Raw genomic sequence first — 13,008 nt, forward strand, 5'->3', positions numbered from 1 at the left:
AAATATTTTTTTTTCTTGGAAATTATACCATCCTTGGAGGAAAAAACCCATTTATTGCAGGCAGAAAAAGTACCTTTTCCTACAAATCAGTGAGTTATTTTGGATCCAGATAAGAGCCTATATGTATTACTACATAATTCACACCGGGGTGGGGTGGGGGGTGGGTAGGAATAGAAGCATATAAAATGATCAGTTCTGCTTAAGGAGAAGTCTTTTTATATGTGTATCTATCTCTCTCTCCTACCAGTCAGGTACCAATTAACATTCACTTTCCATATCTTTGGAAATTCCCTACGGGACAAAAAAAATGTACAATTGCTAAATTTTGTTGCCCTTGTGCCAAGGAGTTCCTCAATTACTGTTATCTTATTTTAACATATGTTAACAAATTATATTGGACCTAAAATATTGGGCGTTCTGTTGGCTAGACCAGGAAGTCAAAGAAAGCCCTCAATAGAGCCTTTCCATGATGTTATCAAGAAAGTGCAGTCAATGACAGAAAAGCTCAACACAGGGCCTTTTTTTTTGAGCCTGCTTATTTTAGTACAGGTAGTCCTCGAATTACAAGTTCATTTAGTGACCGTTCAAAGTTACAACGGCACTGATAAAAGTGACTTATGACCGGTTTCCACACTTGCAACCTTTGCAGCATCCCCATGGTCATGTGATCAAAATTCAGAGGCTTTGCAAGTGACTCGTGTTTATGATAGTTGCAGTGTCCCGGGGGGGTCATATGATCCCATTTTGCGACCTTCTGACAGGCAAATTCAATGGGTAAACCAGGTTCACTTAACAACCATGTTACTAATTTAGCTGCAGTGATCCACTTAACAACAAAGGCAAGAAATGTTGTAAAAGGAGGCAAAACTCACTTAACAAATGTCTCACTTAACAATAGAAACTTTGGGTTCAATTGTTGTAAATCGAGGACTACCTGAACATACAAAACGAAGAATTGAAAAACTGCTTAAAGATCAATTGAGCTCCATAATTTTTGCATAACTTTTGTTACTTTCACATAGCAGATTTTTTTCCGTCAAGATTTCATGCCATCATAGTTCCTATATAGACTGAAATATCTTACACAGGCATTGCCCACCTGTGCTAGCTGTTCTGTAATTCTTATTATGTTGACATATTGGTCAACATGCACAATACAATGTACAAGCTGTTAATTTACTGTTATAATTTCTTATGTTTTTGATTCACCTAATATGTTTATACATCTGTAGAAACAGTGTCCTCACCCATCTTAAGTGGTAGTAATTTTCAGGAAATTCAGCAAAGGTTTCCAAGATACTGAAATACTTGAAATGTTATTTGCACTATTGGCACCATGCACAGAAGCCTTTTTTTTAAAAAAAAAAAATGTTGCCACAAAAATTTAGACATATATGCAGGACTTTCTACGTGTGATATGGAACACCATCCTCTAATCCAGTGATTAAAGAATTAGATATTTTTTTAGTTGTGAATCAGGAGCAGCACCTAGTGGAGATTTTTAAAACTGTGAACTATTTTATGCTGCAAATACCAGAGCTTTTAGGAACTATTTTACTGGGCTATAAATATCTTATTTTCAGAATCTAGTGACCAGAATTCTCAATACAGTTTTAGCACATTGACTTCAAAACCGGCCTATTTGGTAACTGTGAAGTGGAACAATTGGGCTTGATGAATCAAAGAATGCAATACAAACCTGGATGAAAAATTAGTTGGTGCCCCTGTAAAATGAACCAATATACTTAAGAATGGGTTAAGTGTGTTTCTTCTGCCATTTCCATTCCCACAGCTTTCTAAAATTGCTCTGCCAGAAGTAATTTAGTATCAATAATAGAGCACAATCAGTTACTGCTGGATGAGAACACTTCTCATCTTCTTCCACATTTTCTTCCCATCTCCAGTTCTGTTTACTGCAGAACTCTCTCCACCAATCCAATTCTTTTTTACAGTCTTAAGATGCTTCTTCCACCTCACGCTAAAGAAACAAAGCAATTTATTTCTGTAATGTTAAGGACCAATAAACCAAAGGGAGAACAGATATTTTTTTTTTATTGCTCACCTTTTACAAGAGCACACCTTCAGCCATTTTCTTTCACAGCTTGACAATATTTCTATTTGCAAATAAACCCAAAAAATAAAGGCAAGGCGCACTAATGCAACTTTTAGTGAAGAAAAATGTAACAAACTGAGCAGAAGGGCATTTCAACTCGAGTTAGATGACAAAACGAAACCATTCTGCGTTTCAGGTCGAGTGGTTTTAATTAGTGCATAAAAAATGGTTCCAGGCTGCCATTACTGCTAGCTAGTTTCAAGTAAAAGTTAGGCTGATCAGGGGACCAACTGGTTTGTAATCGATGAGAGCAAGGTGGGCGTATGGGGAAGCATGGGGCTATTTCTAGTCTCTCTTTACAACTTAGCTTGACTAACTATGATTTTGCATGGCATGAGTGTCAGGACATTTGATTTGACATGTGTCAGAGCAATAAGGCTACTTGAACAAGTTACCAGCAGTAGAGCTCATATAATAAATCCAGGACCTAGCAAAGAAGGCTGCAATTCTTTGCATAGTTAAAATGCTTAAATCCATCTGACTTAACTGGACTTATGCACAGCTAACTACACAGATGTGCAGCGTTACAGTATAGACCTGAAGTCAGCAATCCAATATGGTATATAAATAAGAGAAGGATTTACATGGGAAAAACAAGTCCATGTAAAAAGATAGGCATCCTGGTTCTCATATTACTTGCATGAACACCCCATGCGTTCTGAATCTCCATTTTACTAAGATATAGAACCTCGGCTGCTGTATTAAAGTTCTGAGTCCTGGAGAAGAAAACTGCATTTAGACTTGGGCAGTGTATCCATATTTTCATGGTATGCACAAATAGTTTGAAAGGTCAGCCTGACATGTCGACTGATATTAAGTCAAAAAGAAAAAATAAGCAGACTACTATTACATGAGCTCTGCCAATTGAGAAACTTTTATAGCCTCAACTTGTGAAGTGTCTTCCTTGTCCAAATCCAGATTGATTGTACTGATATCCCCCTTGCTGGAAATGCTGCTCAAACTGACCCCCCTGATTAATGTTCTGTGCACCTCTTCCTCCCCAGCCACCTCCTTGCCCTCGGTTGCCACGGCCTCCGCGGCCACCTCGCCCTCCTCCACGACCTCCACCTCGATCACCGGTGTGCCCATCTTGGTATCTGTTGTCTTGTTGATAGGTGCCACTTCCACCTTGATATCCACTTCCTGAATATGATTGGTAACCACCATATCCTCCTCCTTGGTAGCCACCTCCACTGCCGCCACCATGGTAGCCACCAGTTTGAAAGCTGGAATCTCTGTAATTATTATCCCTATAGAGATCTTGATAGCCACTTCCTCCACCATCGGTCCAGCCACCTTGAGGTTTGCCTCCTCTTCCTCCCCCTCTGCCACCATGGTCATAGCCACCACGTCCACGGCCTCGTTCATGACCCCCATGTTCATGACTTCCTCGGTTTCCATATGATGAGTCATACCCTCCTCGACTTCCTCTTTCATAACTTCCTTGGTCATATCCTCCTCGGCCTCCTCGGTCATGACTCCCTTGGTCATAGCCTCCACGTCCTCCATATGATGACTCATAGCCACCTCTTCCACCTCTGCCCCCACCACTTTGCTGTTGAGGACCATCTTGCCTTTTCTGCCATGGTGGCATTTCAGGTGGAGGTGGCTCGATTTCATTGGGTCTCCCACCTCGGTCAGGCACTCGGCCCATAAGCACCTAAAAGGAAACAAAACCAATATGGCGGAAAAGTAAATGCAAAAGTATGCCAATATATCATTTTCTTTTAAAAAAAAAAATCTATGTAAATTTGAGTCCACGTAAGGGGGAAAAAGAGCCTTGATAGTATAGTGGTCTAAGCACCCTGTTATTAACACAGCTGCCTGCAATTACTGCTGGTTCGAATCTCTCCAAGGCTCAAGGTTGACTCAGCCTTTCATCCTTTCTAAGGTAGGTAAATTGAGGACCCAGTTTGTGGGGGCAATAAGCTGACTTTGTATAAATATACAAAAGTATGAAGGCTATTGCTTAACACATTGTAAGCCGCCCTGAGTCTCCGGAGAAGGGCGGCATATAAATCAAATTTAAAAAAAAAAAAAAACATAAAACATTGCAATGAAAAATACAAACTGATGATTTAGTAAGGGAAAAGAAGCTTCCAAAGAGAAAGATTATAAGCATGTGGAAAATATTCTATAGCCAAACTGTTCCAAGCACAGACTAGCCAGTTGAGTATATTATGCTTCAATTAAAGGGCAGTAAATTAAAGGGGAGACAAAGGGAAGGATATCCTGGGAATATCATCAGGTATGGTAGGATACAGGCATGCAGAAGAGGAGAGGAAATATCCCCCAGTCTTGCCTATTCATTCTATAAGCACCCGGTAATATCCTTCCAGATTTTGTCTTGGCTGAAAACCAAAACATTCCAATTTTAGTTTGACCAGATTGTGACTCTCTTCAAACAATTCAACCAAATTGTCAAACCACTGTGTGGTTTGTTCTTGCACAGAACAGTAATTAATTTTGGGAAAATTTAGGATTTAAAGAATATCATAATCACAATCATGAATTTACAATACAGCTCAATTCAACCAGTGTTATTTTGTTATGCAAAGCTCTAAGTCTAAAACTCTAAATAGTATTACATATGTTTTTAATCTCTGAAGAAAAAAATAACCTTAAACTGATCGATATAGTACAAAAATAGACTGGGCTATGTATACAGATTCCAAAGGTATCAAATAAGTCCTTCAGTGGAACGAACCTGGCATTCACTCCTTTCTAATGTCAGATGTAATCTACAGTATCTGTTACAGATTATTTACTGCAAGCATTTTTACATCCCTGAGTACATCTGTAATCAAGCATTACATTATTTTTTTATGAACTAGCTTGCTAGCTAGTACATCAGTACAAGTATGACTATGTTACCATTTTGCTTACAAACTCAAACCTTGCTTTTACAAGCAAGTATAAAAACATAAACCAATTGCCATTAAAGACCGATCATTTCCAGCTCAGAGAAGTCAGCTCTGATGTGATAACCCCATAAATCCTAGAGGAGGGAGGGAGGGAGGAAGGATTTTGGCAAAAGAAACTAGGAAAATGATGGAAGCTCAATGTTCATATATGCACAGAAAACAATGAAATTTTGCACGAGTACAATTTTTCCCCAATGCAATTCCTTAACAAACACAGATATGTACAATTAAAAAAAAAATCATCTGAACAACACAGGTACCTTATTAATGGCACATGCAGTCTTTTCTCTGATAGAGCCACTGCTAGTCCTCATTATCTTTGATAAATCCTGCCGAGCTGCCAAGAGGTGTGCAACAGATATAGCACATTTAGCAGACAAGATGGCACGCTTTGGCTGATAGACTTTAGCCAATTTCTCTGCTTGGCTCTATTACACAGAGAGAGGGGGGGGGAAGTGAAGAGAGTCAATTGTATGAAATATTCAGTTAAACAATTATTAAGCATGTAGGCATATGTTGAAACAACATGTGAAAAGTTTTTATAACAATGGCTGTATTTACTCATGAAGTACCATGTTTCCCTGAAAATAAGACCCTGACTTATATTTTTTTGAACCCTGAAATAAGCCTTGGCCTTATTGCCATGCCCTCAAAAGCCCGATTGGGCTTATTATCAGGGGATGTCTTATTTTGGGGGAAACAGGGTAGTACTGTATATAATGAAACAATAAACTTTCTGGCCACATTGGATTATCTGATGCTGAAACCTTCCCTGTTTCTTCTTTGTTTCACCAACCATACTTAGGTTGGTGAAATGCTTTTTTATATATTATGTGAACAGCCTAAATAACAATGTGTAAGGTACTCCTACCTGGTACTTTTAGATATGTTGAACTAAAACTCTTATCAAACCAAGTTCATTTAATACATTCAATCAGAGAAGGATAAAGTAAGACTTACCCTATCTCCTGGTTGGGACGGTTTATATACAAGTATCTTTTAAATTTGGAATATAATTTCCCACACACACAAACACCTTTTGTCAATAGCCTTGATAGCCATTTTAGTTTAAAATCTTATTTCCATGACAACCAGTAGTTCCTACATCCTGGTTTTAGCAGAGGTAGTCACTGAAAGTTATGAAAAATCTATCTAGTAAAAAAAATCGATCTTGCAGCAAATAAAATTCTGAAGACATATTTTTTCTTGTCCTTTCTCCTCCAACTTTCCATACTTTATATCCTACTTAACCATAGCTGCTTGATCTTTCCGTTCCAGATCTATGCCCATGAAAAACGTTTAAAAAACATGACAAATGACATGGACTTTATTCTCTAAATTTATTATCAGTAGTGAATGTGAGCAGGAAAAGATCAGGATTGGAAAGAAGTTTGTAACAATTAGTACTTTTACTGTAAAGCATTGTGTCCTCTGATGGTCTAAGACAGGGGTGTTAAACTCAAGGTCTGGGGGCCTGTTCCGGTCTGCAGCGTGCTTAGATCTGGCCTGCGGGGCCACCCTGGAAGCAGCGACGGACTGGCCCACGTTGCCTCTGCCAGCGAAAATGGTGCTGTTTTTGCTGGCAGAGGGTTGCAGGAGGCCATCGCAGTCAAAAACGGAGCTCAGGAGCGCTCAGGCCACCATAGGCACCTCCGACACGAGTGATGGTGAGCTGGCCATGCCCACCCTGGACACGTCCACTCCGCAGTAGTCAAACAAAACCCTGATGCGGCCCTCAATGAAATTGAGTTTGACACCCCTGGTGGCCATTGGTGGCCAACCTTAGTTTGCCTGGGCTGCACTGAGTGAAGAGGAATTGTTTTGGGCCACATATAAAATATATAATTAATGTATATAAATAACATAATGTTAAAAGCTTACGATCAGATTACTTCAGCTTTTATCCCATTCATTGTAAAATACTTTCTGCTAAATTCCTTATTCTTGTGGAAGATCCATGTATTCAGCATTATTGATGTGCCCTAGATTCAAATTCAGGTCATATGCACAAAAGCACTTCATAAATGGCCCCTCAAAGCCTTAGACTAGGCGTCTCCAGCCTACAGGTTGCATGCAGACCTGGACAGTCAAGGAGAGCGAGCATGGTTGCACTACCTCTATCTCACTCTTGACAGAGATCATCGACAAGCGAGAACAATGCCGTTTCTGCCCCATAACCAGGCCTAAATCCTGTCTGAAAGGGATTAATTACAAAATATAGTTGTTGTCTAACTACAGACAAATACACTTTCAAAAAAACAATTTGACTACAGAAAGAAAACTATACCTTTGCTCGATCTGACCATCCAAATGACTGTACAGTTACATCCAGACGTTTCACTAATAATTTTCTCCGAACTTCATATTCATTGGCTATGGCTTGATTAATAGCTTCAATTTTTTCCTGAAATGAAAATTCACATATGCTGGAATTTCTCAAAACCTTGTATTACAGGATTCAAATAATATCTCAAAGAAATTTATTGGATCACTCAGGCAAAAGTATCAATCGCCCTCATCCCGGTAATAACAGATTCTCTCTCTGTGTGTGTTACAATTCATGTTTTCTTTGATAGACAAAGAACAGAATAAGATTCAGTAGGGCACAAACTCCAGAGCAGAGGTGACAAATTCAATCCTGTTGCAAGCTGTGTCTGGATTTTGTTGCCCTTGGGGGGCTGAGGTGGGTGTGGCCTGATTGTCATGGCCAACTGGATGAGCGTGGTGAGGCCCGGGGCAGCAGGGGCTGGTCCTTTGCCGTCTTTGGAACGGCCCGAGAGCCAACTCTGCGTCCTATCGTGGGTCAGACTGCTCTAGAGGTTCTAAACCAGGGGTGTCTAACCTTGGCAATTAAAAGTTGTGAACTGGCTGGGGAATTCTGGGACTTGTAGTCCATAAATGTTAAAGTTGCCAAGTTTAGATACCCCTGTTCTGAACTATGTTTTAAATCTAACAACAATCAGTATTATTTTTCTAAGCTGTTTTTTCCAACATTTAGCTTATTTTGTAATGTGTCTCCTAGACAGAAAAAATGTAAATGCACCTTATAAATGCATTTAATAATGCACCTTATAAAAAATATCTAGAAACTACAGTGTCATAGACTGAATTCAATCTGTTGTTTGATTCAATGTATTATTATGGGAAATAATAACCATCCACATGTACATGATTTTGGGCAGTTAACCAGAGTTTAAACAATAGAGAAGTTAAATAATATTCCAATGGTTATATTTGGAAAAGCACACAATTCCATAACATATATGATCCTTACCAGCTGTTATATCCCCAAGTCCTCCCTCAGCCCAATGTCCAAGGAATTCTGACTATAACGTCAATTTCAAAAAATTTATATCACATGCTTTGTTGTTTTAATACGGATTAAGTACAGCACCAGTGCCAATGAATAGAATTAATACCAGTAGTGAGATTTATAAGCAAATCCTTACCCAATGGACTGGACCCAATGGTTTCGACAATAAAGGTTTTCCTACATGATTTGAAGGGACCTTTGCTAATGTTTCTTTTAACTGTAACAAAATAAATTGTATTAGTGGATTATATAGACAAAAAGCATAAATATGCAGATATTCAAATTTGTGTTTCAGATCTATGTATAATAAACATAATACAGGACAAGGTCTGTTCAAGGACATCTTATCTTTTCAACCCCATTGCTCTCCCAACAATTATTCCAGATGATCACCCAATCTTCCATTATTTTGAGAAGAAGAGTGGGCTGCAGGAGCAGAGAAGGAATTATCCTCCTCCCCGCTTACAAATGGAACTGCTACTATATTTTAAAGAATTCTATGTGACATTATATTTTTTTTATAACAATTGCATGGTGCAATACAGGAATTATCTTGATAAAAGAATAGGTATCTGTTGCAATGTTTTAAAAAATAAATTAAAGTGTATGAAATCAAAATAAAGTAAGAAGATAAAGAATCCATAGCATGTCAGTACCATTGTTAACACATCATTCAGCACAGCAAAACTTCATATTTAAGGAAAAAGTTATAGTATTCAAAAATGGGTAATAGCTTCTTTATTCCAGCAAACTTAAGTACAACATTAAATCTGCCGAGCATCTAACAGAGCCTAACATAATTGTTTACTACCTCTTTTCATTTTCTATTATAAAATTATGAAGACCGCTACTACACTTTCTCACATGGATCAATACCAAACTGGATGATTCTGAAGAACTCAATGTTTGTACCATTTTGGTTGGCATTATAAACAGTGGTGGGTTGCTACCGTTTCGCCCCGGATTGGGCGAACCGGTAGTGGCGGTGGCGGCAGGCTCCACCTGGATATCTCTACACATGCACAGAAGCATCACATGAGCGCATGCACGAGCAAACCGGTAGCGACCAAAATTGTAACCCACTACTGATTATAAATGTAAGCCTCTCCTATGGATTTTGAAAGTTGTAGAGGGACTAAGGAGGGCTCATGTGTTGTTTTTTTACATCAATGATATATTTTATAATCCTCAGAAAAACATTTATGATTTCAAGCAATTCTGGGGGAAAATGTGGGCGACTCCTGCATTAGCTTACCAAAAATTCATAGCAACTGAACACCATGTTCTACAAGCCAAATTGGGCATACAGTGGGATAATCTTTAAAGAGTCTTTTTGATATCTCTGCCAGTTAAAATGAGCCACCTAAAATAATTATAGAAAGATGATCTTTTTGGTAATATTGCTACAATTGTTATAGCTATTCCCATTCCCAAGAATGCTTACTTTGTGCCTATTTTAATTATCATTCCAGAATAATATGCCACAGTAATCACTACCTATGCACTAGGAAGTTATTGTATGTTCAAATCTTTAGTTCTTACCTTTTTTTCTATTCCACTGAAGAACTGGAGCATTGTTATGTTGGCTGGGGGCTTTGACATGCCTAAAGCAATGCATATGCCTTTTAATTCCTGAAATACTTCACTACCAGTACCTTCCTGAGCTTTTTTCGGGGGAGCATTCACATACAGCATTTTAGCAGCTTCTAATTCTGAGATGAGGTATGCTGAAAGATGAAAAGTTACCATTCAGTACAGCAGAGATCATTTTTAAAACGATCACTTATTTTAAGCCAAAAAAATATAATTTTACACACTACATTGTGAGAAATGATTAAATAAAAGAACAGCCTTAAATAGGATGACCTAAAGATAAACCCATAGCCAGGAACAACCCTGGCTAGAGAGCAGATAAGAATTAATTATTGAGTCAGAACATGGCATAATTCATATAATATTAAGGAAAATTAAACAAAGTGTAGATCACATAGCTAAAATGGAAATTTATTTTCATGTATTTTTCATAAACCAACCATACAAACTTGCGTTCAAGAACAGTTTATAATCTAAACCACCAAAATGATGATAAAGAGCAACAGCCTTGCAGAAAAACCTTCTGTTTCATAACATCACCTGTGAATTTCTTTTAACTGTCAAGGCAGATCATCTTGCCAGCAAATTTTATTCCTAACAAGCAAGGGAAAATGTGCTTATTTTGATTCAACAACCAATACTGTAGCTACATGACTTCTGGTTTACTTGGGACAATGTTAATGTTACTCCATCCTATGAATAAAAGCAACTAACAAATCAGGATAGTACACAATCTTAGTGTTAAATTATTTCTTTTCCAGCAAGGTATAAATCTAGGTTCCCATGTAATACGAACAGCAAAACATTGATTTGTCTACAGACTAAAGGAATCAGGCTCAATTAACAACAGCAAGGAGGACTGGACTGTCCTGTTCCTAATTAAACAAAAATGCAAAAATTTTAATCTACTATGTAACTATGGTATTCCATGGATGCATTACCAACAGGACTTGAAGCTGGTGCTTCAGCATATCCATTTTCAGTCTCTCTCCAATTACCATTAATCCCGTCCTATGATTCTAAAGATCAAAAGTGGCTTAATGGTTACCACCATTTGGAGAATACTATACTAACTATATAATTATTTTCTTCATTTTTTACTGTTTTCTGAAGTTTCGTTTCACTTACTGAGGAGCAGGAGGCAGTTTTTTTGATTGAGAAGGCGCTTGGTGACGTCTCCTGATGTTAATGTTGTATAAGGACAATTCATTTCACCTAGTAACCCACTAATTTCAAGCTGGAACTCATCGGCTTCACTTGGACCTTAAGACATAGATATTTTTAGGTTATAAAAACATCTCACTCATTAAATATCCAAACAAATAGCCAACATTGATTAATGAAGTTTAAATTGCATCACTTTTCTTGAAAACACAAATAATAAAGTTTTCTAATAAAATTAAAAACTAGAACGCATTGTGAACAAGAAGGGGAAAAAAGGAATGATTCAATAGTAAACTAACCTTTTTTGGTTATTCTTAATAAATATATGCACATAAATGGAATTATTCTTATTAGCTGTAGTGCTTAATAGTTATTTTATCACAAAGGTACAAAAACTGTTACATTAATACCGAAGGAGATACATAATAAATGTCAGGATTAGTAAGACTGACATAACAGTATAAATGATGCTGGGATCCTGATTACTTACTGTTAGTTGCTTGTACATTTTCCTCTAGTTTGCAAAACAGTCTCAACTCTGAAACCAACCAAGCACAGAGTTTGGTATATTCAGGGGAAGTGGCTCCACCAGAAGCTGCCAGGGTCAGAGCTCCATCTTCTAACAATGGACCTTTGTAACTAATAAACAAAACAAACACATGATATCTCAAATCCTTTATGCAATGTATAGGATACTCAATTTATTGTATATATAATAACAGAAATTACAATACAGATAGTCCTTGGATTGCGCCGGCAATTGGGACTAGGACTGTGGTCACTAGGGATGCAGTCATAAAGTATGCCATCACATAACTTAGCTAGACAATCCTAGTAGTCACACTTGCCATCATAACCTCAGGGATGTACAGATCATTAAGCAGGAAGAAGGAGGAGTCACAGAAAAGTAAGGAGTATGAGGGACTGGGGGCCAGGGACCAGTGTTGCAGGCAGGGGCAAGGTGATAACTGTGGGGCAGGCAGTGGGAAGCATGGGTGGCTGAGTGAAGGCTGCAGGCTAGTGGGTGGGGATGCTGAAGTTGTGTGCTAAGGATCATGGGCAGAGGAGGGGGTGCTACAGAGCACAAGACCTCTACAATCTCCTTTGCTCCTCTCTATCCTGCATATAACGGTAACAATCCTCTGCACTTTGTTGAATCTTGTGTAGATATTTGTTTACTTACAAGTTCTAAAGTGTACATCTTCTGCAGAAAAGTGCATATACCATCATATTCTCTACAGGAGTCAAAAGTATTACATTTGTATCACAGATTACCACCCTACTATTTTCAATAAGATTAAAGCCTTCAGGAATATTTACTATAAATATTACTAAAACAGATGCTGTGATCACAAGAAATCAATCCTACAGTTATTTAAGTTTCTGGATTTTCTCTGCAAAGGTTTATTATAATATTGTAATACTAGACAGATTAAACATATATATATATACTCTACTCTCTCAGGCATATTGAGCAGCAACTGTATATTCTGAGATCCTCCTCCGCCATCATAAATATACTTATTTTGCCCTTCCTTAGAAGGAGTTCCTAGCTATCTTCCACCTAGATTAGTTCCATTCTAACTTGACTTCAGTTACCATCAGGTATTCCAAGATCATTAACTGGAGTGAAGCGAGTGGATCTTCCTGTATATGGTGCAAATCTTGTTAAAAAGCCAACTGAAAGATCCACTGACAAATCTCCCATTTCCCCCCCCCCCCAATAACAGGAGACACTTCAAAGAAGAGTCAGCAATTAATTGATTAGAGGAGGAAACAGCCAATGGGAATTAAGTGCCAGGAAAAAGAGAATATCTTCAGAAGACATTGTGATCACCCCAAGGAGACGGAGAGTATGCTAAAAAAAACAAGCCCAAAAATGTTTTTATGAAAGAATAAAA

At 38.0% G+C, this 13,008-nt stretch overlaps 1 protein-coding gene across 3 annotated transcripts in view; it reads right to left on the minus strand.

Annotated features, from left to right (window-relative positions):
• Nucleotides 1–2,035: 2,035 nt before the first annotated feature.
• Nucleotides 2,036–13,008, minus strand: part of TSLIG3A (tRNA splicing ligase complex subunit 3A) — a 12,356-nt gene continuing 1,383 nt past the window's right edge. For all 3 annotated transcript variants that reach the window (XM_034428118.3, XM_034428119.3, XM_034428120.3), the window contains exons 3-9: nt 11,598–11,746; nt 11,072–11,206; nt 9,893–10,077; nt 8,487–8,567; nt 7,325–7,441; nt 5,298–5,465; nt 2,036–3,773 (exon numbers count right to left, since the gene is read on the minus strand). In XM_034428118.3, coding sequence (XP_034284009.1) covers nt 2,997–3,773; nt 5,298–5,465; nt 7,325–7,441; nt 8,487–8,567; nt 9,893–10,077; nt 11,072–11,206; nt 11,598–11,746 — 1,612 coding nt within the window. In that variant the 3' untranslated portion in view covers nt 2,036–2,996. The remainder of the gene's footprint in view (nt 3,774–5,297; nt 5,466–7,324; nt 7,442–8,486; nt 8,568–9,892; nt 10,078–11,071; nt 11,207–11,597; nt 11,747–13,008) is intronic.

Source organism: Pantherophis guttatus, chromosome 1 (genome assembly GCF_059756535.1).
Source record: "Pantherophis guttatus breed Tessera chromosome 1, ASM5975653v1, whole genome shotgun sequence".
NCBI classification, from domain to species: domain Eukaryota; kingdom Metazoa; phylum Chordata; class Lepidosauria; order Squamata; family Colubridae; genus Pantherophis; species Pantherophis guttatus.